Source organism: Heptranchias perlo, chromosome 4, assembly GCF_035084215.1.
Source record: "Heptranchias perlo isolate sHepPer1 chromosome 4, sHepPer1.hap1, whole genome shotgun sequence".
Taxonomy (NCBI): Eukaryota; Metazoa; Chordata; class Chondrichthyes; order Hexanchiformes; family Hexanchidae; genus Heptranchias; species Heptranchias perlo.
Window position 1 is genome coordinate 46,837,660 of NC_090328.1, and position 21,602 is coordinate 46,859,261.

Genomic DNA, 21,602 nt, shown 5'->3' on the forward strand with positions numbered 1-21,602 from the left:
TCTCTTTTCTCTCAATGATACTGATGGCATTGGAGAAGTATGAGTTTCAGGTTCGAAGACACTGTACTGCAAAAGTTATGTAGATTATTAAATAAATAAACAAGGTGGATAATATTGAGCTTAAAGGGTTGTCAGGCTTTCAAAACACATAGGCTTTTGGAAACAGAAGCTTTTCAACACAGCAGGGGGTAATGTAAGAGAAGGCAACAGGGGCACACATCAAAGGCTTCGGAATGGGAAAGCAATGATAGGTGTGAAAAGACATGGGCCTCTCATTCCTATCTGGTAATCTGTTCAAAGAACTGGGATTTGTAAAACGTCAAATAATGTTGCATCCAACATATAGTCAAATGGTATAAGGAATGGATTTGAAACCATTGAAGAGAGCATGGTAGCATAGTTACTGGACTAGTAATCCAGAGGCCTGGACTAATAATCCGGAGTCATGAATTCAAATCCCACCACCTGGGGAATTTAAATTCAGTTAATTAAATAATGTCTGGAATTTAAAAAAATACTAGTATCAGTAATGGTGGCCATGAAACGACCAGGTTGTCGTAAAAACCCATCTGGTTCTGTGGGTCTGGCCTATATGTGACTCCTAGACCCACAGCAATGTGGTTGATTCTTAGTTGCTACAAAAAGTCATAATAAAAATAAAACCTGACGGACCACCCGGCATCGGACCACTAGGCACCTCACTAACATCTGGGGACTTGTGCTATAATTGGGAACGCTGTCCCACAGACTAGTCAAGCAACAGCCTGATATAGCCATACTCACAGAATCATACCTTTCAGTCAACCTCCCAGGCTCTTCCATCACCATCCCTGGGTATGTCCTGTCCCACTGGCAAGACAGACCCACAAGAGGTAGCAGTACAGTGATATACAGTCAGGAGGGAGTCCTCAACATTGACTCCGGACCCCATGAAATCTCATGGCAACAGGTCAAACATGGGCAAGGAAACCTCCTGCTGATTACCACCTACCGTCCTCCCTCAGCTGATGAATCAGTCCTCCTCCATGTTGAGCACCACTTGGAGGAAGCACTGAGGGTAGCAAGGGCACAGAATGTACTCTGGGTGGGGGACTTTAATGTCCATCACCAAGAGTGGCTTGACAGCACCACTACTGACTGAGCTGGCCGAGTCCTGAAGGAAATAGGTGCTAGACTGGGCCTGCGGCAGGTGATGAGCGAACCAACACAAGGGAGAAACGTACCTAACCTCGTCCTCACCAATCTACCTGTCGCAGATGCATCTGTCCATGACCACATTGGTAGGAGTGACCACTGCACAGTCTTCGTGGAGTCGAAGTTTCGTCTTCACACTGAGGACACCATCCAACGTGTTGTGTGGCACTACCACCATGCTAAATAGGATAGATTCAGAACAGATCCAGCAGCTCAAAACTGGGCATCCATGAGGTGCTGTGGGCCATCAACAGCAGCAGAATTGTATTCCAGCACAATCTGTAACCTCATGGCCCGGCATATTCCTCACTCTACCATTACCAACCAGCCAGGGGATCAACCCTGGTTCAATGAGAAGTGTAGAAGTGCATGCCAGGAACAGCACCAGGCGTACCTAAAAATGAGGTGCCAACCTGGTGAAGCTACAACACAGGACTACATGCATGCTAAACAGCAGAAGCAGCATGCTATAGACAGAGCTAAGCTATTCCACAACCAACGGATCAGATCAAAGCTCTGCAGTCCTGCCACATCCAGTCGTAAATGGTGGTAGACAATTAAATAACTAACGGGAGGAGGAAGCTCTGTAAACATCCCCATCCTCAACGATGGCGGAGTCCAGCACGTGAGTGCAAAAGACAAGGCTGAAGCGTTTGCAACCATCTTCAGCCAGAAGTGCCGAGTGGATGATCCATCCAGGCTTCCTCCCTGGATCCCCACCATCACAAAAGCCAGTCTTCAGCCAATTTGATTCACTCCACTTGATATCAAGAAATGGCTGAGTGCACTGGATGCAACAAAGGCTATGGGCCCCAACAACATCCCGGCTGTAGTGCTGAAGACTTGTGCTCCAGAACTAGCCACGCCTCTAGCCAAACTGTTCCAGTACAGCTACAACACTGGCATCTACCCGACACTGTTGAAAATTGTCCAGGTATGTCCTGTCCACAAAAAGCAGGACAAATTCAATCCGGCCAATTACCGCCCCATCAGTCTACTCTCAATCATCAGCAAAGTGATGGAAGGTGTCATCGACAGTGCTATCAAGCGAGACTAACTCACCAATAATCTGCTATAACCCTAAATGGATGGGCAATAAATGCCGGCCTCGCCAGCGATGCCCACATCCCATGAACAAATTTTAAAAAAGGGATGCTCCAGGAAAGGTCAAACGTGTGAACCTTCCCCTAGCATATGCATTTCACTAAGTGTAAATTTAAACAAATTCCTCAAACTTTTCTTTCTAAATTCTAGATATGGTTGATTCATCTATCTGGCTTCCTCCAACCATAAGAAGGTTTCTGCACTCATTTGTTGAGAGCAACAGTATCCAAATATAATGTAAGATAGCCTGAGAGTGCCAGATGCATGGTCTGAAACCATTTCGACTTCAGTGCTGCCTGACAAAAATATTTCATTATTAAAGTACACTGTTTTCCCAACGATGCTCAGTTTGGGTTCCACCAGTACCACTCGGCTCCAGACCTCATTACAGCCTTGGTCCAAACATGGACAAAAAAGCTGAATTCCAGAGGTGAGGTGAGAGTGACTGCCCTTGACATCAAGGCAGCATTTGACCGAGCGCGGCACCAAGGAGCCCTAGTAAAATTGAAGTCAATGGGAATCAGGGGGAAAACTCTCTAGTGGCTGGAGTCATACCTACCACAAAGGAAGATGGTAATGGTTGTTGGAGGCCAATCATCTCAGCCCCAGGACATCGCTGCAGGAGTTCCTCAGGGCAGTGTCCTAGGCCCAACCATCTTCAGCTGCTTCATCAATGACCTTCCCTCCATCGTAAGGTCAGAAATGGGGATGTTCGCTGATGATTGCACGGTGATCAGTTCCATTTGCAATCCCTCAGATAATGAAGTAGTCCATGCCCACATGCAGCAAGACCTGGACAACATCCAGGCTTGGGCTCATAAGTGGCAAGTAACATTCGCGTCAGACAAGTGCCAGGCAATGGCAATCTCCAATAAGAGAGAGTCTAACCACCTCCACTTAACATTCAATGGCATTGCCATTGCCGAATCCCCCACCATCAACATCCTGGGAGTCACCATTGACCAGAAACTTAACTGGACCAGCCACATAAATTCTGTGGCTACAAGAGCAGGTCAGAGGCTGGGTATTCTGCGGTGAGTGACTCACCTCCTGACTCCCCAAAGCCTTTCCACCATCTACTAGGCACAAGTCAGGAGTGTGATGGAACACTCTCCACTTGCCTGGATGAATGCAGCTCCAACTCAAGAAGATTGACACCATCCAGGACAAAGCAGCGTACCGTGGCTGCAGTGTGTACCATCTACAGAATGCACTGCAGCAACTCGCCAAGACTTCTTCGACAGCACCTCCCAAACCCGTGACCTCTACCACCTAGAAGGACAAGGGCAGCAGGCACATGGGAACAACACCATCTGCACGTTCCCCTCTAAGTCACACACCAACCCGACTTGGAAATATATCGCTGTTCCTTCATCGTCGCTGGGTCAAAATCCTGGAACTCCCTTCCTAACAGCACCGTGGGAGAACCGTCACCACACGGACTGCAGTGGTTCAAAAAGGCGGCTCACCACCACATTCTCAAGGGCAATTAGGGATGTGCAATAAATGCTGGCCTTCCCAACGATGCCCACATCCCCTGAATGAATAAAAAAAAAGCAATCAAAATTGGAGACAACAGGACCAATAAGAATGTCTGTGCATAGAAATGTAAGGGGGCTATCTCTACATGAAAGACCATAAACAAAGGTGGTAAAGGGGCCTTTTACATTCCATGGTTGAAGCACATGGTGTTTTCTACATCAAGGGTTTCCAGTCACATGATCAATCATGATCAACAGTCATTCATTGGCGATGTTAATGATTGAGGTATAACAACAGGAAGCAATTGGACAAAAAGAATGACACTCCCTAATCCTACCTCCAATTGGTAAAAACAACATAAAAAGAAGACCTTGAGAGAAGAGCAGTCTCTTCATCACATGGCAGTCACAAGAAACCACCACGCACACTGCAGTCGAACACCATGCAAGAAGAAGAGGACCTCATGGACTGAAGAGCTAATCACTTTCAGGCCTTGAACAAAATCCTTGGTTTAAAGGTTGTATATGTATTAATGATTTGCCTAATATGTGTATGAATTATTAAGTCATTACATAATAACATTGCAAATTATTAAATGTATAATGGAATTTTATAGAGGAAAGTCATATGTATGGTTTGATTTTGCATCATGAATGCTGGTATGAATTATGTTAAATAATTACTTTTAATTAACGAAACTACTGTGAGTGAGGGTGACTTTCTTCACTGGACTATTCGTCCAGTTCCAAGAATCACAGGAAATAAGGAATACCCTACAAGACATAGAGGATCGACTGAATGGGGCGCATGGGGGCAGCGAGGTTTGCATGCCTATAAAGGAGCCAGCCCAATTTTCTGTCCAATAATTCAAATGTACGGAAAATGAGGTAACCTCTATTATCAACATCTGATTTTCTTCTATGCACTGCGCTCAAGTGATCCAATACACTCAGATACAACAACAGGAAAATCTACCCTGATGTATCCCTTCATTTATAACAGACAATATTTGGTGATATTTTTCCTGTCCTGGGAGCAGTAAATGATCTGCAGGCAATTCCATCAATTTCTACTCATGGTTATAGAAATAACCATTGGGTTAACACTTTCATTAAAATAGCAGGCAGAGGAATTTCATACCATGATACTAACACATTTGTTATTAATAATGCACAGCCTTGATTTCTGTGTTCCATCTGAAGCCAAGTCTAAAGTCAAAAGCCAATAAATCTAAATGCTGATCTTTCACATAACACATTCCAGAAATAAAATGTCATATGGATGTGATATTCATATTCCCAGCAATGGTGAAATAAAAAACGGTCCAGTAAATGAAGTGAATATTTTTAAATTAAAGCAGCCAGTCACACTACTTCTCCTCCCCTCCCCCCTCTCCCCCACTCCAAGTAATACCGTTATTCAATCAGAACATAACTAGTTACTGATAAAGAGAGACAGGTTCACTGAAAACTCCACTGACCATAAATTAGGTCATGCAACTTATCCCCTGTGCACAATACGAAAGCTTACAATCAATGGTATTTTTTTATTATTCGTTCATGGGATGTGGGCGTCGCTGGCGAGGCCGGCATTTATTGCCCATCCCTAATTGCACTTGAGAAGTTGGTGGTGAGCCGCCTTCTTGAACCGCTACAGTCCGTGTGGTGAAGGTTCTCCCACAGTGCTGTTAGGAAGGGAGTTCCAGGATTTTGACCCAGCGACGATGAAGGAACAGCAATATATTTCCAAGTTGGGATGGTGTGTGACTTGGAGGGGAACGTGCAGGTGGTGTTGTTGCCATGGCAGGAACCAGGCAGAACAGAAATCAAAGTCCACGTGGTACACTTAATGCTCTTTTACCACCCAGTGGTAAACCACCCCATTTTAACGCTGCTGTTTTCTTGGGCAATTGAGGTACATAGGACCCCAAAGCTATTTTAAGAGCCGACTGGATGGAGCATCCGTCATGGGGGCTCCATTCAATAAAACCTGGCAGGCAAGAAGAGAAGGCCTTTATAGGTGTACACTTACAAGTGTAAAAATTATTTTTGTGGGGCCAGGAAGAGGAGTGTTGCGGCTTTGCAAACTAGGCCTTCCATTTGAGTGCAGAGTCATGGGAAATAAGGAGGCAATGCCAAGTCTTAAATGTCGGCTGTGAGGTAGCTTGTTTGTGTGTTTTGTTGGAGCTTTGAAGGAATTTTTGGCTTTTAGATGTCTGTGGTGAGTTTTTTGACTGTGCCAGTTAAAATTTACCTTTTGTATTCAGGTCCCTTCAATGCCACGAATCTGGAGTCACTTCTGCAAGTGGTTGAAAGGAGGACAGAGGTCCTATATCCATTGTCTGGGAGGAAGTTAAATAAAACAGAGGGCTTGGCAAGAGATGGCCAAGATCTTCAACATGGCATCAAGAGTGAGAAGGACAAGGCTTCAATGCCATAAAAAGTTCAACTATCTGATCAGAAGGGGCAAGATAGGAGTGAATCTCTGCTCTGCTTCATTACATAAGAACATAAGAAATAGGAGCAGGAGTAGGTCATATGGCCCCTCGAGCCTGCTCCACCATTCAATCAGATCATGGCTGATCCTCAACTCCACTTTCCCACCCGATCCCCATATCCCTTGATTCCCCTCGAGTCCAACAATCTATCTATCTCAGCCTTGAATATACTCAATGACTCAGCATTCACAGCCCTCTGGGGTAGAGAATTCCAAAGATTCACAACCCTCTGAGTGAAGAAATTTCCCTTCATCTCAGTCTTGAATGGCTGACCCCTTATCCTGCGACTATGCCCCCTAGTTCTAGACTCTCTAGCCAGGGGAAACAATCTCTCAGCATCTCGGAGCGGAGCTACAGGCGGGAGCGAACCTAGGAGAGAGCGCGGGACTCGGAGACTACTAAAGGCCCAGGCTCGAGGGCCTACCCGCACTCGGAGCGGAGCTACAGGCGGGAGCGGACCTAGGAGAGAGCGCGGGACTCGGAGACTACTAAAGGCCCAGGCTCGAGGGCCTACCCGCACTCGGAGCGGAGCTACAGGCGGGAGCGGACCTGGGAGAGAGCGCGGGACTCGGAGACTACTAAAGGCCCAGGCTCGAGGGCCTACCCGCACTCGGAGCGGACCTAGGAGAGAGCGCGGGACTCGGAGACTACTAAAGGCCCAGGCTCGAGGGCCTACCCGCACTCGGAGCGGAGCTACAGGCGGGAACGGACCTAGGAGAGAGCGCGGGACTCGGAGACTACTAAAGGCCCAGGCTCGAGGGCCTACCCGCACTCGGAGCGGAGCTACAGGCGGGAGCGGACCTAGGAGAGAGCGCGGGACTCGGAGACTACTAAAGGCCCAGGCTCGAGGGCCTACCCGCACTCGGAGAGGAGCTACAGGCCGGAGCGGACCTAGGAGAGAGCGCGGGACTCGGAGACTACTAAAGGCCCAGGCTCGAGGGCCTACCCGCACTCGGAGCAGAGCTACAGGCGGGAGCGGACCTAGGAGAGAGCGCGGGACTCGGAGACTACTAAAGGCCCAGGCTCGAGGGCCTACCCGCACTCGGAGCGGAGCTACAGGCGGGAGCAGACCTAGGAGAGAGCGCGGGACTCGGAGACTACTAAAGGCCCAGGCTCGAGGGCCTACCCGCACTCGGAGCGGAGCTACAGGCGGGAGCGGACCTGGGAGAGAGCGCGGGACTCGGAGACTACTAAAGGCCCAGGCTCGAGGGCCTACCCGCACTCGGAGCGGACCTAGGAGAGAGCGCGGGACTCGGAGACTACTAAAGGCCCAGGCTCGAGGGCCTACCCGCACTCGGAGCGGAGCTACAGGCGGGAGCGGACCTAGGAGAGAGCGCGGGACTCGGAGACTACTAAAGGCCCAGGCTCGAGGACCTACCCGCACTCGGAGCGGAGCTACAGGCGGGAGCGGACCTAGGAGTGAGCGCGGGACTCGGAGACTACTAAAGGCCCAGGCTCGAGGGCCTACCCGCACTCGGAGCGGAGCTACAGGCGGGAGCGGACCTAGGAGAGACCTACGTGAGTCTTTTTCCCCAGCGGGGAGGGAGCTTCGCGGCTTTTTCAAAGGCAGGGGGCGGGGCCAATTCATTGGTACCCGTATATAGGTGGAGCGGTTGCTAAACCCGAGACACTACACTAGTAGTGACTCCCACCCTCCCACCTCCTCGAACCTTTTGGGAGGTAGAGGGAATTTAAAGGGTAGGTTCGTTTTTATATTTTGTTTTCAGGGACTTAACTCCTGGACCTAAGATAAATAAGAAGCAAAAAGTAATCCAAAGTGGGACGTCACCAAGGAAGAGGTAAGTGATTGGTTGGTGAGTATTTTCCTGCTGAATTTGTCTAAGGTTAGAGTTTGTGGATTCTAGGGTCTCTGTTGTGTAGTGGGGGACTGCTGTTCAGCAAGGGCCCTTGAGTATACCTTTTAATTGAAGTGAAATTGGTGGGATTCATTTAATTTGAATTAATTAGTTAAAGGGTAAGTCATGTCAGGACAGCCCAGCCTCGTGTTATGCTCTTCCTGCTCTATGTGGGAAATCAGGGACCCTTCCGGTGTCCCTGACGACCATGTGTGCGGGAAATGTATCCAGCTGCAGCTACTGACAAACCGCATTGCGGCACTGGAGCTGCGGATGGATTCATTATGGAGCATTCGCGATGCTGAAAACGTCGTGGACAGCACGTTTAGTGAGATGGTCACACCGCAGGTAAAGGTTGTACAGGCAGGAAGTAATTGGGTGACCACCAGGCAGAGTAAGAGGAGCAGGCAGGCAGTGCAGGGGTCCCCTGTGGCCGTCCCCCTCTCAAACAAATATACCGCTTTGGATATTGTTGAGGGGGATGACTTATCAGGGGAAGGCAGCAGCAGCCAACTTCCTGACACCAGGGGTAGCTCTGCTGCACAGGCTGGGAGGAAAAAGAGAGTAGGGGATTCTATCGTAAGGGGAACAGACAGGCGTTTCTGTGGCCGTAAACGTGACTCCAGGATGGTTTGTTGCCTCCCTGGTGCCAGGGTCATGGATGTCACTGAGCGGCTTCAGGGCATTCTCAAGGGGGAGGGTGAGCAGGCAGAGGTCGTGGTCCACATTGGGGCCAACGACATAGGTAGGAAGGGAGATGAGGTCCTGCATCAAGAATTTAGGGAGCTAGGTAGCAGATTAAAGAGCAGGACCTCAAAGGTTGTAATCTCTGGATTACTCCCAGTGCCACGGGCTAGTGAGTATAGAAATAGGAGGATAGAACAGATGAATGCGTGGCTAAAGAGTTGGTGCAGGAGGGAGGGTTTCAGTTTCCTGGATCACTGGGCCTGCTTCTGGGGAAGGTGGGACTTGTACAAGTCGGACGGGTTGCATCTGAACCAGAGCGGGACAAATATCCTTGCGGGGAGGTTTGCTAGCACTGTTGGGGGGGGTTTAAACTAACTTGGCAGGGGGATGGGATACAGAGTGGAGCTACAATAGGGGGTGATGTGCAGCCAAATATTGAGAAAAAACAAGTCAGCTTGGAAGACAGGGCAAATATGTAAGAGCAAGGCTGGATGGCATCTATTTTAATGCAAGGAGTCTTGCAAATAAGGTGGATGAACTGAAGGTGTTGATAAACACATGGGAGTATGATATTGTTGCTGTCACAGAGACATGGTTGAGGGAGGGGCAAGACTGGCAGCTCAATATTCCGGGGTACAGAATCTTCAGGTGAGACAGAGGGGGAGGTATAAGAGGAGGGGGGGTCGCAATATTAATTAAAGAATCAATTACTGCCATAAGGAGGGATGATATATTAGCAGGTTCCTCAAACGAGGCCATATGGGTGGAGCTTAAAAACAAAAAGGGGGCAAGCACTTTGATGGGAGTGTACTATAGGCCCCCAAACAGTCAGGGGGAGATAGAGGAACAGATATGTAGGCAAATCTCAGAAAATTGTGCAAATAATAGGGTAATAATAGTGGGGGATTTCAACTTCCCCAATATTAACTGGGATACTCAGAGTGTAAAAGGCTTAGAGGGTACAAAATTCTTAACGTGCATCCAGGAGAGCTTTTTGAGCCAGCATGTAGAAAGTCCTACAAGAGAGGGGGCGGTACTGGACCTAATTCTAGGGAATGTGGCCGGCCAAGTGGAAGAAGTGCTAGTAGGTGAGCACTTTGGTGACAGTGACCATAATTCAGTGAGATTTAAGGTGGTCATGGAAAAGGACAGGGAGGGGCCGGAAATAAAGGTTCTAAATTGGGGGAAGGCCGATTTTAATAGGATAAGGCAGGATCTGGCCAAAATGGACTGGGATCAGCTGCTTGTAGGAAAATCCGCATCGGAGCAATGGGAGTCTTTCAGAAGGGAGATTGAGACCATACAATGGCAACATGTTCCCGTAAAGGTCAAGGGTGGTTCCAAGAACTCCAGGGAACCTTGGATGTCAGGGGATATACGAGAATGGATTAGGAAAAAAAGGAGGGCTTTTGGCAGATACAAAAGGCTAAGGACGGAGGAAGCCCTAGAGGAGTACAAAAAGTGCAGGGGGATAGTTAAAAAGGAAATTAGGAGATCAAGGAGGGGCCATGAAAAAACTCTGGCGAGCAAAATAAAGGAAAATCCTAAGATGTTTTATAAGTATATTAAGGGTAAGAGGATAACTCGGGAAAAAATAGGGCCCATTAGGGACAAAAATGGCAATCTGTGTGTGGAGCCGGAAGATGTAGGAGGGGTTCTAAATGAATTTTTTGCATCTGTTTTCACTATGGAGAAGGACGACGTAGACAGAGAAATACGACAGGGGGACTGTGATATACTCGAACATATTAACATCGAGCGGGAGGAGGTATTGGCGGTTTTAGCAGGCCTAAAAATGGATAAATCCCCAGGCCCGGACGAAATGTATTCCAGGCTACTGTGTGAGGCAAAGGAGGAGATTGCGGGGGCTCTAACACATATATTCAGAACCTCTCTGGCAACAGGGGATGTGCCAGAGGACTGGAGAACCGCTAATGTAGTACCATTATTCAAGAAGGGGAGTAGGGAAAAACCGGGGAACTACAGGCCAGTGAGCCTAACATCAGTGGTAGGAAAATTGTTGGAAAAAATTCTGAAGGACAAAATTAGTCTCCACTTGGAGAAGCAAGGATTAATCAGGGATAGTCAACATGGCTTTGTCAAGGGAAGATCATGTCTGACTAATTTGATTGAATTTTTTGAGGGGGTGACTAGGCGTGTGGATGAGGGTAACGCAGTGGATGTGGTATACATGGATTTCAGTAAGGCCTTCGATAAAGTCCCGCACAGGAGACTGGTCAAGAAGGTACGAGCCCATGGAGTCCAGGGTGCCTTGGCACTTTGGATACAAAACTGGCTTCGTGGCAGAAGGCAGAGGGTGATGGTCGAAGGTTGTTTTTGTGACTGGAAGCCTGTGGCCAGTGGGGTACCACAGGGATCTGTGCTGGGGCCCTTGCTGTTTGTGGTCTACATTAACGACTTGGATATGAATGTAAAAGGTATGATCAGTAAGTTCGCTGATGATACAAAAATTGGTAGGGTGGTAAATAGCGAGGAGGATAGCCTCAGTCTGCAGGACGATATAGATGGGTTGGTCAGATGGGCGGAACAGTGGCAAATGGAATTTAACCCGGAAAAGTGCAAGGTGATGCACTTTGGAGGGACTAACAAGGCAAGGGAATACACAATGAATGGGAGGACCCTAGGCAAGACAGAGGGTCAGAGGGATCTTGGTGTGCAAGTTCACAGATCCCTGAAGGCAGCGGAACAGGTAGATAAGGTCGTAAAGAAGGCATATGGGATACTTGCCTTTATTAGCCGAGGCATAGAATATAAGAGCAAGGAGGTTATGATGGAGCTGTATAAAACACTGGTTAGGCCACAGCTGGAGTACTGTGTGCAGTTCTGGTCGCCGCACTACAGGAAGGATGCGATCGCTTTGGAGAGGGTGCAGAGGAGATTCACCAGGATGTTACCAGGGCTGGAGCGCTTCAGCTATGATGAGAGACTGGGAAGATTGGGTTTGTTTTCCTTGGAGCAGAGGAGGCTGAGGGGGGATATGATTGAGGTGTACAAAATTATGAGGGGCATAGATAGGATGGATACTAAGGAGCTTTTTCCCTTCGTTGAGGGTTCTATAACAAGGGGGCATAGATTCAAGGTAAAAGGCGGGAGGTTTAGAGGGGATTTGAGAAAGAACTTTTTCACCCAGAGGGTGGTTGGAGTCTGGAACTCACTGCCTGAGAGGGTTGTGGAGGCAGGAACCCTCACAACATTCAAGAAGCATTTGGATGAGCACTTGAAATGCCATAGCATCCAAGGCTACGGACCAAATGCTGGAATATGGGATTAGATTAGACTGGGCTTGATGGCCGGCGCGGACACGATGGGCCGAAGGGCCTCTATCCGTGCTGTATAACTCTATGACTCTATTTCCCTATCAAGCCCCCTAATAATCTTATATGTTTCAATGAGACCAACTCTCATTCTTCTTAGCTCCAGAGAGTATAGGCCCATTCTACACAACCTCTCTTCATAGGAACCCTCTCATCCCAGGAATTAATCTAGTGAACCTTCATTGCACTGCCTCCAAGGCGAGTATATCCTTCCTTAGATAAGGAGACCAAAACTGTACGCAGTACTCCAGGTGAGGTCTCACTAAAGCCCTATCACTTAGATGTCATCACGTAGGCCAAGCACAGTTCTAGACACAGGAATGTCATGGTGAAAGCCTCTATGATCACAATTTTTCCTTACCCCTAACAAGTTTCACTGAGAGAAGCGTACAGCCATGTCACAGAATGCCCACAACTTATCAGTGATGATACCTGATAGCACTATCAGATTCATAGGCCAGTTTGGATCGTAATAAACTTAATTCAAATCATAGCTGCTTGTTGCTCTAGAAATTATACCCATAAAGTACCTGACAGATGGGGAAGGAGTAATAATAAACAAACTGCATAATAATTGCAAAATAAATCTACAGATTTCCTAGGAATAGGACCCGATAAAAGCATGTATGCAAAAAAAGCAAGAGCAATAAACAAGCTGCATTTATGACAGCATTATCTATTAGCTGCCGCCTCTCACAGTTTTAGAATGATAAGATGAATATTGCTGCATCTTATATTACATAGCTCCAATACTCCAGTTACCATCCATTCCCCGTTGCAATTAAAGCTGTAATGCTGCTCTAGTATTGTCTTATGATTTCTTAAGCAGCATCGTCAAAATGCAAAGTCATTTACCACACTCACATGGAACACCTCCCTGACTTTTAAAGCATTCTCTCCAATGGACCAGTCAGTCATCGTTAAGATAACTGGTTTCTCATTCTTCCCCTAAGAAGCTTCATTGTGAAACAGTAACGTGAGGAAATAGTGAGCAGAACTTTGGCGGGGGCGTAAACACTCTGCCCAATTTTCATTTCCATTGAAGTCATTGCCGCCCATTGATTCTCAACCAAATATATCCTCCATTATTAAGTACAAGCATTAGAGCAAAGCAATTCAGTTATATTGCTTATTTTTTATTCAAAAAATTGCCATCTTAAAAATTATTCTCGCTGTATATTTTTCCATTTCTGATTGAGATTAATAATTTAGTATCAATTATGAGCAGCTTTTGGTGCTGTGGACTTGCATTCACCGGGAACTGCATTCACCAGGAACTGGCTTGACACAATTCAAATTAATTTAATTTAAGATCCAAACAACCAGCAAAGAGAGACCTTCAACGTCATTAGTCTTAGTTGGATTGAAATAGATGTCTGAGAGATGAATGGGCCCCAATGCACTGTCACATTTTCCTATTGCTGATCATTTTTAAGGTTGGGTAGATGATTATATACGTGAACCTGGTCTTTTGGTGGCCATTAACAAGTATCAATAAAATAAAAACATTTCTTCTAGGGTATAATTATATCTGGAACAACAATATGAAGAACATTGATATGGGGTATGCCTAATTAATGAGTTTGTTGCTTTCCTTTCTCTAAACAAAGTCAGAACAGTTTGAGCCAAAATATGTATCTCTGGTTAAAATGATTTTGAATGGGTTATCTGGATCATTATGTTGTCAAGCCCACCTCCTTGCACTTTCTCCTAACATTTGGTTTATATACTATGGTTGTATAATCTGAACTCTGTAGTATTAGAATCACTGAACATTGAGGTTAAGAATTAGTTATGGTAATATTTGAATATATATTTATATTTTGTAACACTAAAAATAAAGGAAGTAAGAAAAAATGTAATTACTAACCTGGATTCGAAAGTATTATCTTTAACAATGCATTGTTTCTTCTCTGGCACTCCCTTCCAGGTTTTAGGGTCTGCCAAATCAACCAGTGCCTTGGCATTCAGCAACCCAAACCCAAATCTGCTGTTCACCATCAGACCCGCTCCATTCTTTTTCCAGCCTAGGTTGTTGGCCAGTGGATCATATTCAGAGGTCCAGACAATTAAATGTTGCAAATCCCTCCAAGTAAGATTTGGGCTGTTGAAAAATCGATAACATAAATTGCTAAATTATGTATTTAATAATCTGTAGTAGTAAGACAGTTGAAAAAAAACATTTTTATTGTTATAACTGATTAAGTTTTGCCCTGCTATTCAATTTTATATGTGTTACTGCTGATTCAGATCCCCCTTCCAGTTTCCAAAATATACCCCCTGCTCCAGTCTTCTTTCTCTGACCCTCATGCTCTTATTGCTCTGGCCCTACCCATATCTATTCCGATGCTGCCCCTAGTCTACTGCCCCCAAAAGTTTGTAGCTGATAGCTTTCTCACTTATCCTCTCTCCGTAAGAGAATGAGTTGGGGAATACCACATGGGTTATCTCAGCACCCCTGCTTTGTGAAACTGTTGCATTGTCTCCACAGAGATAGACCGATCTCACAAACCAAGGGCGGCTACAATAGACCTTTCTCTAGTCCTGTTTCATGACTTTCTCTTTTTCTTGACAGGCAGAGCTAGGAAGTTTCATGCTTTTCAGAGTAGTTGGAGAATTAGCGTTTAAGAGGGACAGAGAAAAAGATGGAAAGTGTAGGCTGCCAGGAGATTCTAGAAAGGTTCCATAACAGCTGCCCTCCAATATTACCTGTTCCCTGAGGGGAAGAGCTGGGCCTCTGCTCAGCACCTCCCTACAGCAGTGTGGATGGAATCTGCAGCTTAGCATTGTGGCTCTATAATGTACAATATGGCTGCTGTACAGATGCAGTGATGAATGTAAGAATACATGTTATTTTTTGAGATACGGTATTTTAAAAATTTACCAAAAGTACCAAACATTTAGTATTTGGGTACATTAAGGCCATGTACTGTAGAAAAAAATATAGTGATTTTTTTTGAATCTATATTCAGTCTCAATTTTCAGCAGGAGCTTTGTGATTATAATTCAATCTATATCAATACTTCAAAATGAAAAAATTGTAACACCTTAACTATGCTTAAATGCACAACTAAGTTGCAGTGCTATACAATCTACAGTTTGGAAACAAAAGTTCAAGTCTTTTATCTTGGTGTTTTGTTTATTAGAATAGATGGTATGTTATTATTAACATCAGACACAAATTAGTAAAACTCTGATGTTAACCTGTTAAAATGGTTTAGCAGACATGTGAAAACTACAAGCAGACTAAAGGCTAAGGATTTCCTACTTTCACCCAGCCTGCAGTAAAATTCAGTGTAATGTAAGGTATCACCTCTAACCTATTTCACCTTACTACAATTGGAAAGCAAGGATTGTTAAATGCTAACACTAAGTCCAGATAAAATGGGCAAACATCAAATTAGTTATAATGTAAAGTGACAAAATATTAGTTTTATGTACCATGATTCTAACGAAGGGGGCGATTTTATATGTTTTATTCTGCCACCAATATACTGCGAATCACAATGATTTTGGATTGGTGCTCAAACATATTTCTTCTCAATGCTTGATCCCAGCATATATATCCACAATCATGTGGATTTCAGTGCATTGCTGGGAGGTGGTTAAATGTACTTTGACTGTGGTTTCACAGAGAAATGGCCTACATCTGGAATAAATTGAAGGGATGTTTCCTTCAGTTTTCTGGATTTTTTTCAAAAGGAACTTTATATTTGATCTAAAAATGAAATTCTTGATCAACCATGGAACTCGGTGTCTCCATATTTTTTCAGATCATTTTGATGCAGCACGAGTTTCGAATATTTTACAAAAGGCATCTCATTTTACTTTTCTTCTATGAGAAAAATTCCAGCTGTTCTCTAATGATAGCAAAATTGAAAAGATGTGCAAAAAGGAACGCATTTATGATTTTGCCAGTCAACTTGGATGAGGGACAGCAGCTGGCCTTGAAAACCAGGAGAATAATGGTGCACAGGAACCACCAGCAGTAGACCATCCACTGCTGCCAGGAAGACAGGTGAAGGTCTCACCACCTAGAGCTTCCGGTGAGTCCCACAATTAACCACTATAGCTTTAGACATGCTTACAGTCAGGGAACTGCTAGTTGCCTTATCTCTTCAGCTTTGGCCAAGAACTGAGTACGTTTGTCTAATTTTGGGAAAAAATGACATTTCCTTTTCTGCATAATAAAATGACAAACTGCAACATTATAATGGAGGGTGCCTTTAACTTGCTCGGGCAATACTGAATCATTGAAGAATTTAAAGATCTCAGGGCCGAAAATGCACAGGCCACCCACCCTAGTGTAAGTGTTGGGATGAGCCCACCAGTGACCTCTGGCACTGACCCTACCAAAGTATGCGTGGTTAGGGGGAGGCGAGTGCCTGCGCCACTAGGCCTGCACGTCAAGTGGCCACCAGAGGGGAAAGGCTGGAAAATAAAGTGCACGGTGCCTGTGCTGGGGGCGGGGGCTTGGGGGGTGGAAATAATGCCCCCCCTCCCCAGAAAGATGTCTTATGTGGCCCATTGGCCAACTTAGCAAGGGGACTATAAAATTTTTTAAATCTTCTGTGGTCCAGACCACAACCCAGAACGGGACCCCGGATGGACCACACTTCACCAAATGATACCCAAATATAGTGGCTCAGAGTGGCCGCTGACATACATGTCACTACTGAAAGTCATATTCGCACAAGGCCTAATGATCTTACAGAGCATGGAAAAGTGGGCTCCTATGAAATCTTTAAATTCCTCCATGATAATTATATGCAAGCATTTTCCAAGCAAGTCAAACCTGCCCTTCACTGTTGCGAGAATTTAGGACCGCAAAGCAACCATAGCAACAGTGCGAGCATTCATGAAAAGCGCTCCGACTGCTGTGCCTAGGGCCAGCATGACTGCAGTTGCTCCATGTTCAATGTCAGTGCTGACAACTGTTCATCTATCCCTTGAACAGCTATGGGTATGGAGCCTGTTGTAACAAGCTGATGCAGACCCAGGACCCAGTGGTCAATTAGATTCGCAGACTAGATCCTAAAACAAGTGAGGTTTATTCACCTAAGTGGGGTCTTTAGTTGCGGCGATGAACATGATTATTGACTATTGCCTCCCCCCGAACCATTTCCCAGCCTTTTAGTCTTACAGGCTGGGAGTCGTTAAAGGCAATTAAGGTCAGCAATTTCTTAAAGCTATACCACCTATTATATATCTTGAAGTTGTATCCCTATCTCAAATACAGAGCTGTAAACATTGAATGGCTCACATATCATCCCTCTCTCACTGTGTTACATATTCCCACAACTCCCCCCCCCAACCCAGGTCAGTAAAGAGCCAGCGGCTCGAGTGATTCCTGTTGTAATGCATGACATTTGAGAGAGGGCATCTGCATTCCCATGTGCCGACTCAGCTCCATGTTCAATTGTTGTATCTTGTTGAGCTTCCATTTGCATAGGCAGTCTATCTGCAAGTCCAAACCTGCCTTGGCAAGAAGCACCTTTAGAAATGTCATAAGTTTGCGATTTTCTCTCCCTCCAGAGGGGGGAAGCATCCGGCTTCGTCGATATAATAGTTTACAGTTCTGTCTGCATCATCATCAAATGAGCCACTGCGTTCAATTGCCTTCATGTCTAAGCCTCAAGGTGGCTTCTGCTGAATCTTTACAAACTCTGCTCCACAGGGGCAGTTGAGTTTGCGACTTGTACCCTCATTACACACCTTTAACAGCAGCTTCTTCAAGTTAAGGCTCCAATTCCTGAAACTTTAGTGCACCAATACCATTTACCCCATCCACCTTCAGTTGTCTTATTTCTTCTGGATGGTAAGGTGCCTGCATACTCAGGGCAATAAAAGTCCGAGTAAGTTTCTGGTAATCTCCTTCAACTGTTGCAGTCCCATACTGCTCCTTGGTATTCCAACAGCAGACCATATAATGCAGCTGTGGGGTGCTTACAAGGCCATAGTTTTGGTAAGTTCCTCCTAAGGCACTCACACTATCAATAACAGCCTGGGCAAGGTTTGTTTCACATTCCTGCCTTTTTGTTTCACGTAGGTTATGCATTAGTGCTCCTAAAATTCACTGCACATTCCACAACCTCTCCTCTTTGGATAAGTCCTTCATGCCAGCTTGTAGGTCTGTGTGCAAGCAATGCAACAGAAATTCCTGCTACCGAATTTCTTCCTTGATGCTCTTGTGTCTCAGGCAAGGCTAGCATTGTTGCTACATTAGACCAGCGAAGTTGTTTCATTACTGGCTTCAGCTCGATTTCCCCAAATTTTCCTAAACAGCTCTTTGCTACGAGTGAAAAACAGGTACAGTACATGATTACTGATCTGAACAGCACAACTAAGAACCATGGAAATATTCTGGATATTCATTTTCTTTTTTCATTCATTCATGGAATGTGGGTGTCACTGGCAACACCAGCATTTATTGCCCCTCCCTAATTGCCCTTGAGGTGGTGGTGATGAGCTACCTTCTTGAATTGCTGCAGTCTGTGCGGTGAAGGTTCTCCCACAGTGCTGTTAGGTAGGGAGTTCCAGGATTTTGACCCAGTGACGATGAAGGAACTGCAATATATTTCCAAGTCAGGATGGTGTGTGACTTGGAGGGGAACGTGCAGGTGGTGGTGTCCCATGTGCCTGCTGCCCTTGTCCTTCTAGGTGGTAAAGGTCGTGGGTTTGGGAGGTGCTGTCGAAGAAGCCTTGGCGAGTTGCTGTAGTGCATCTTGTGGATGCTACACACTGCAGCCACTGTGCACCACTAGTGGAGGGAGTGAATGTTTAAGGTGGTGGATGGGGTGCCAATCAAGTGGACTGCTTTGTCCTGGATGGTGTCAAGCTTCTTGAGTGTTGTGAGAGCTGCACTCATCCAGGCAAGTGGAGAATATTCCATCACACTCCTGACTTGTGCCTTGTAGATGGTGAAAAGGCTTTGGGTAGTCAGGAGATGAGTCACTCGCTGCAGAATACCCAACCTCTGACCTGCTTTTGTAGCCACAGTATTTATGTGGCTGGTCCAGTTAAGTTTCTGGTCAATGGTGACCCCCAGGATGTTGATGGTGCGCGATTCAGTGATGGTAATGCCATTGAATGTCAAGGGGAGGTGGTTAGACTCTCTCTTGTTGGAGATGGTCATTGCCTGGCACTTGTCTGGCACAAATGTTACTTGTTACTTATCAGCCCAAACCTGGATGTTGTCCAGGTCTTGCTGCATGCGGGATGCTTCATTATCTGAGGGGTTGCAAATGGAACTGACCACTGTGCAATCATCAGTGAACATCCCCACTTCTGACCTTATGATGGAGGGAAGGTCATTGATGAAGCAGCTGAAGATGGTTGGGCCTAGGACACCGCCCTGAGGAACTCCTGCAGCGATGTCCTGGGGCTGAGATGATTAGCCTCGAACAACCACTATCATCTTCCTTTGTGCTAGGTATGACTCCAGCCACTGGAGAGTTTTCCCCCTGATTCCATTGACTTCAATTTTACTAGGGCTCCTTGGTGCCACACTCAGTCAAATGCAGCCTTGATGTCAAGGACAGTTACTCTCACTTCATCTCTGGAATACAGCTCTTTTGTCCATGTTTGGACTAAGGCTGTAATGAGGTCTGGAGCCAAATGGTCCTGGCGGAAACGAAACTGAGCATCGGTGGTTATTGGTGAGTAAGTGCCACTTGATAGCACTGTCGACGACTCCTTCCATCACTTTGCTGATGGCTGAGAATAGACTGATGGGGTGGTAATTGGCCAGATTGGATTTGTCCTGCTCTTTGTGGACAGGACATACCCGGGCAATTTTCCCCTTTGTCGGGTAGATGCCAGTGTTGTAGCTGTACTGGAACAGCTTGGCTAGAGGCGTGGCTAGTTCTGGAGCACAGGTCTTCAGCACTACAGCCAGGATGTTGTCGGGGCCCATAGCCTTTGCTGTATCCAGTGCACTCAGCCGTTTCTTGATATCACAATGAGTGAATCGAATTGGCTGAAGACTGGTTTCTGTGATGGTGGGGATCTCGGGAAGAGGCGAAGATGGATCATCCACTTGGCACTTCTGGCTGAAGATGGTTGCAAACGCTTCAGTCTCTGAAGCAAACGCTTTACTTTCTTTTTCAATGACATGGTCCATATGGATGATAAACCAAGAAAAGCTGAGGTAATTGGATACAGGCAGTTCCTTTGGTAGACACTGGCATTCCTGGACTTTTTCACCCTCCGTGCCTTTTTCACATGCATCCTCAAACCGCATCATGATTTCCTTCGTAAGAACATTTTCAGGCAGCTCATGGAGGTATTATTTCAATAGGCTGGCCACCATGTTTGCATCATAATCCTTCGGTTTGGGAGATTCTTCACGATCATACACAACTTTTTTCCTTGTGTTTTTTCTCTTTATGCTTCTCCTTCACCTTAAAGTCTTTTTCTTTCTTCTTGGAGAAACTAGGCTTTTTAAAGACATGGATACCCCTCCATTTGGTCCATCTGGCCCTCCTGATGGTTTTACTCTTGCACTTTGCTCCTCTTACCCCAGAGAAATCTTTCTCCACCTTTCTCTGGTTTACATTCTTATCTGGACTCTCAGATGCTGATTCTTCTTCCCTTCTGCTCACTTTTTTCTCCTGGTTCTCCATCACGTTCACCGTGGGTTTGGATATTCTCAGTGACCTCCTTAAGCATCTTACTCCACTGGGCTCGGTCTCCGGTTTCTCTTCCACATGCTCGACTTCCAGGGGTGCTTCTTCCTCCAAAATCTTCTCCGGCGCCTGTTGCCTCAGGGATGCTTTTGTTCTCCTCGATGGCACCTTGTCTGTAAATTCCTCCACTCCTTTGATGGAATTTGTCTGGTCTTTCCCAGGCATTGCCTTGTCAGAGAGCTTGGTATCTACAGAACTCTTCGAAGAATCCTCCTCCTCACATTTTGATGCTGTTTCCTCGGTAGGCTTCTCGGGCTCTGGGAGATCCTGGTCTGCAACTTTCTCCTTCCATCACAACTTTCTCCTTCCATCTCCTTCACCATGCAATACTCGTTTAGCTCAACTTTTTTTTACTCTTGCATGAATTTCCCCATTGTTGCTCGCTGGCCAATCCGAATCCTTTTTGCTTGACCCATTGATGCCTTTTTCTCCTCTTTATTTGGTTGTGTAGTCTCAGACTCTGGTTTCTTTTTGTTCTGCTTGGTCTTCTCTGAAGCCACGTTTTCCTCTTCAATTTTGTGATTGTCCATCTCAGACCCTGCGGCTATCACATTGTTCACCAACTGCTTTCCCTTCACCTTCTCGGGTGCTTGCTTTACTGCCTCATCTTCCGCTTTCACCCTCATGATCCGATTCATTTCTTCTTGGAGTTCCAGGATCGTGTTAATCCACTTCTGTTGTTCCAATGTGGCCTGCATGAATGCTCTTAGCATTTCGGGGGAGTGGGACTAGCTGGATTGCTCTTGGAGAGCTGGCACGG

At 46.0% G+C, this 21,602-nt stretch overlaps 1 protein-coding gene across 1 annotated transcript in view; it reads right to left on the minus strand.

The window, feature by feature from the left end:
- Window positions 1-21,602, minus strand: part of pcsk1 (proprotein convertase subtilisin/kexin type 1) — a 76,889-nt gene that overhangs the window by 9,314 nt on the left and 45,973 nt on the right. Inside the window, exon 10 of the mRNA XM_067982180.1 lies at window positions 14,026-14,259. Coding sequence (XP_067838281.1) covers window positions 14,026-14,259 — 234 coding nt within the window. The remainder of the gene's footprint in view (window positions 1-14,025; window positions 14,260-21,602) is intronic.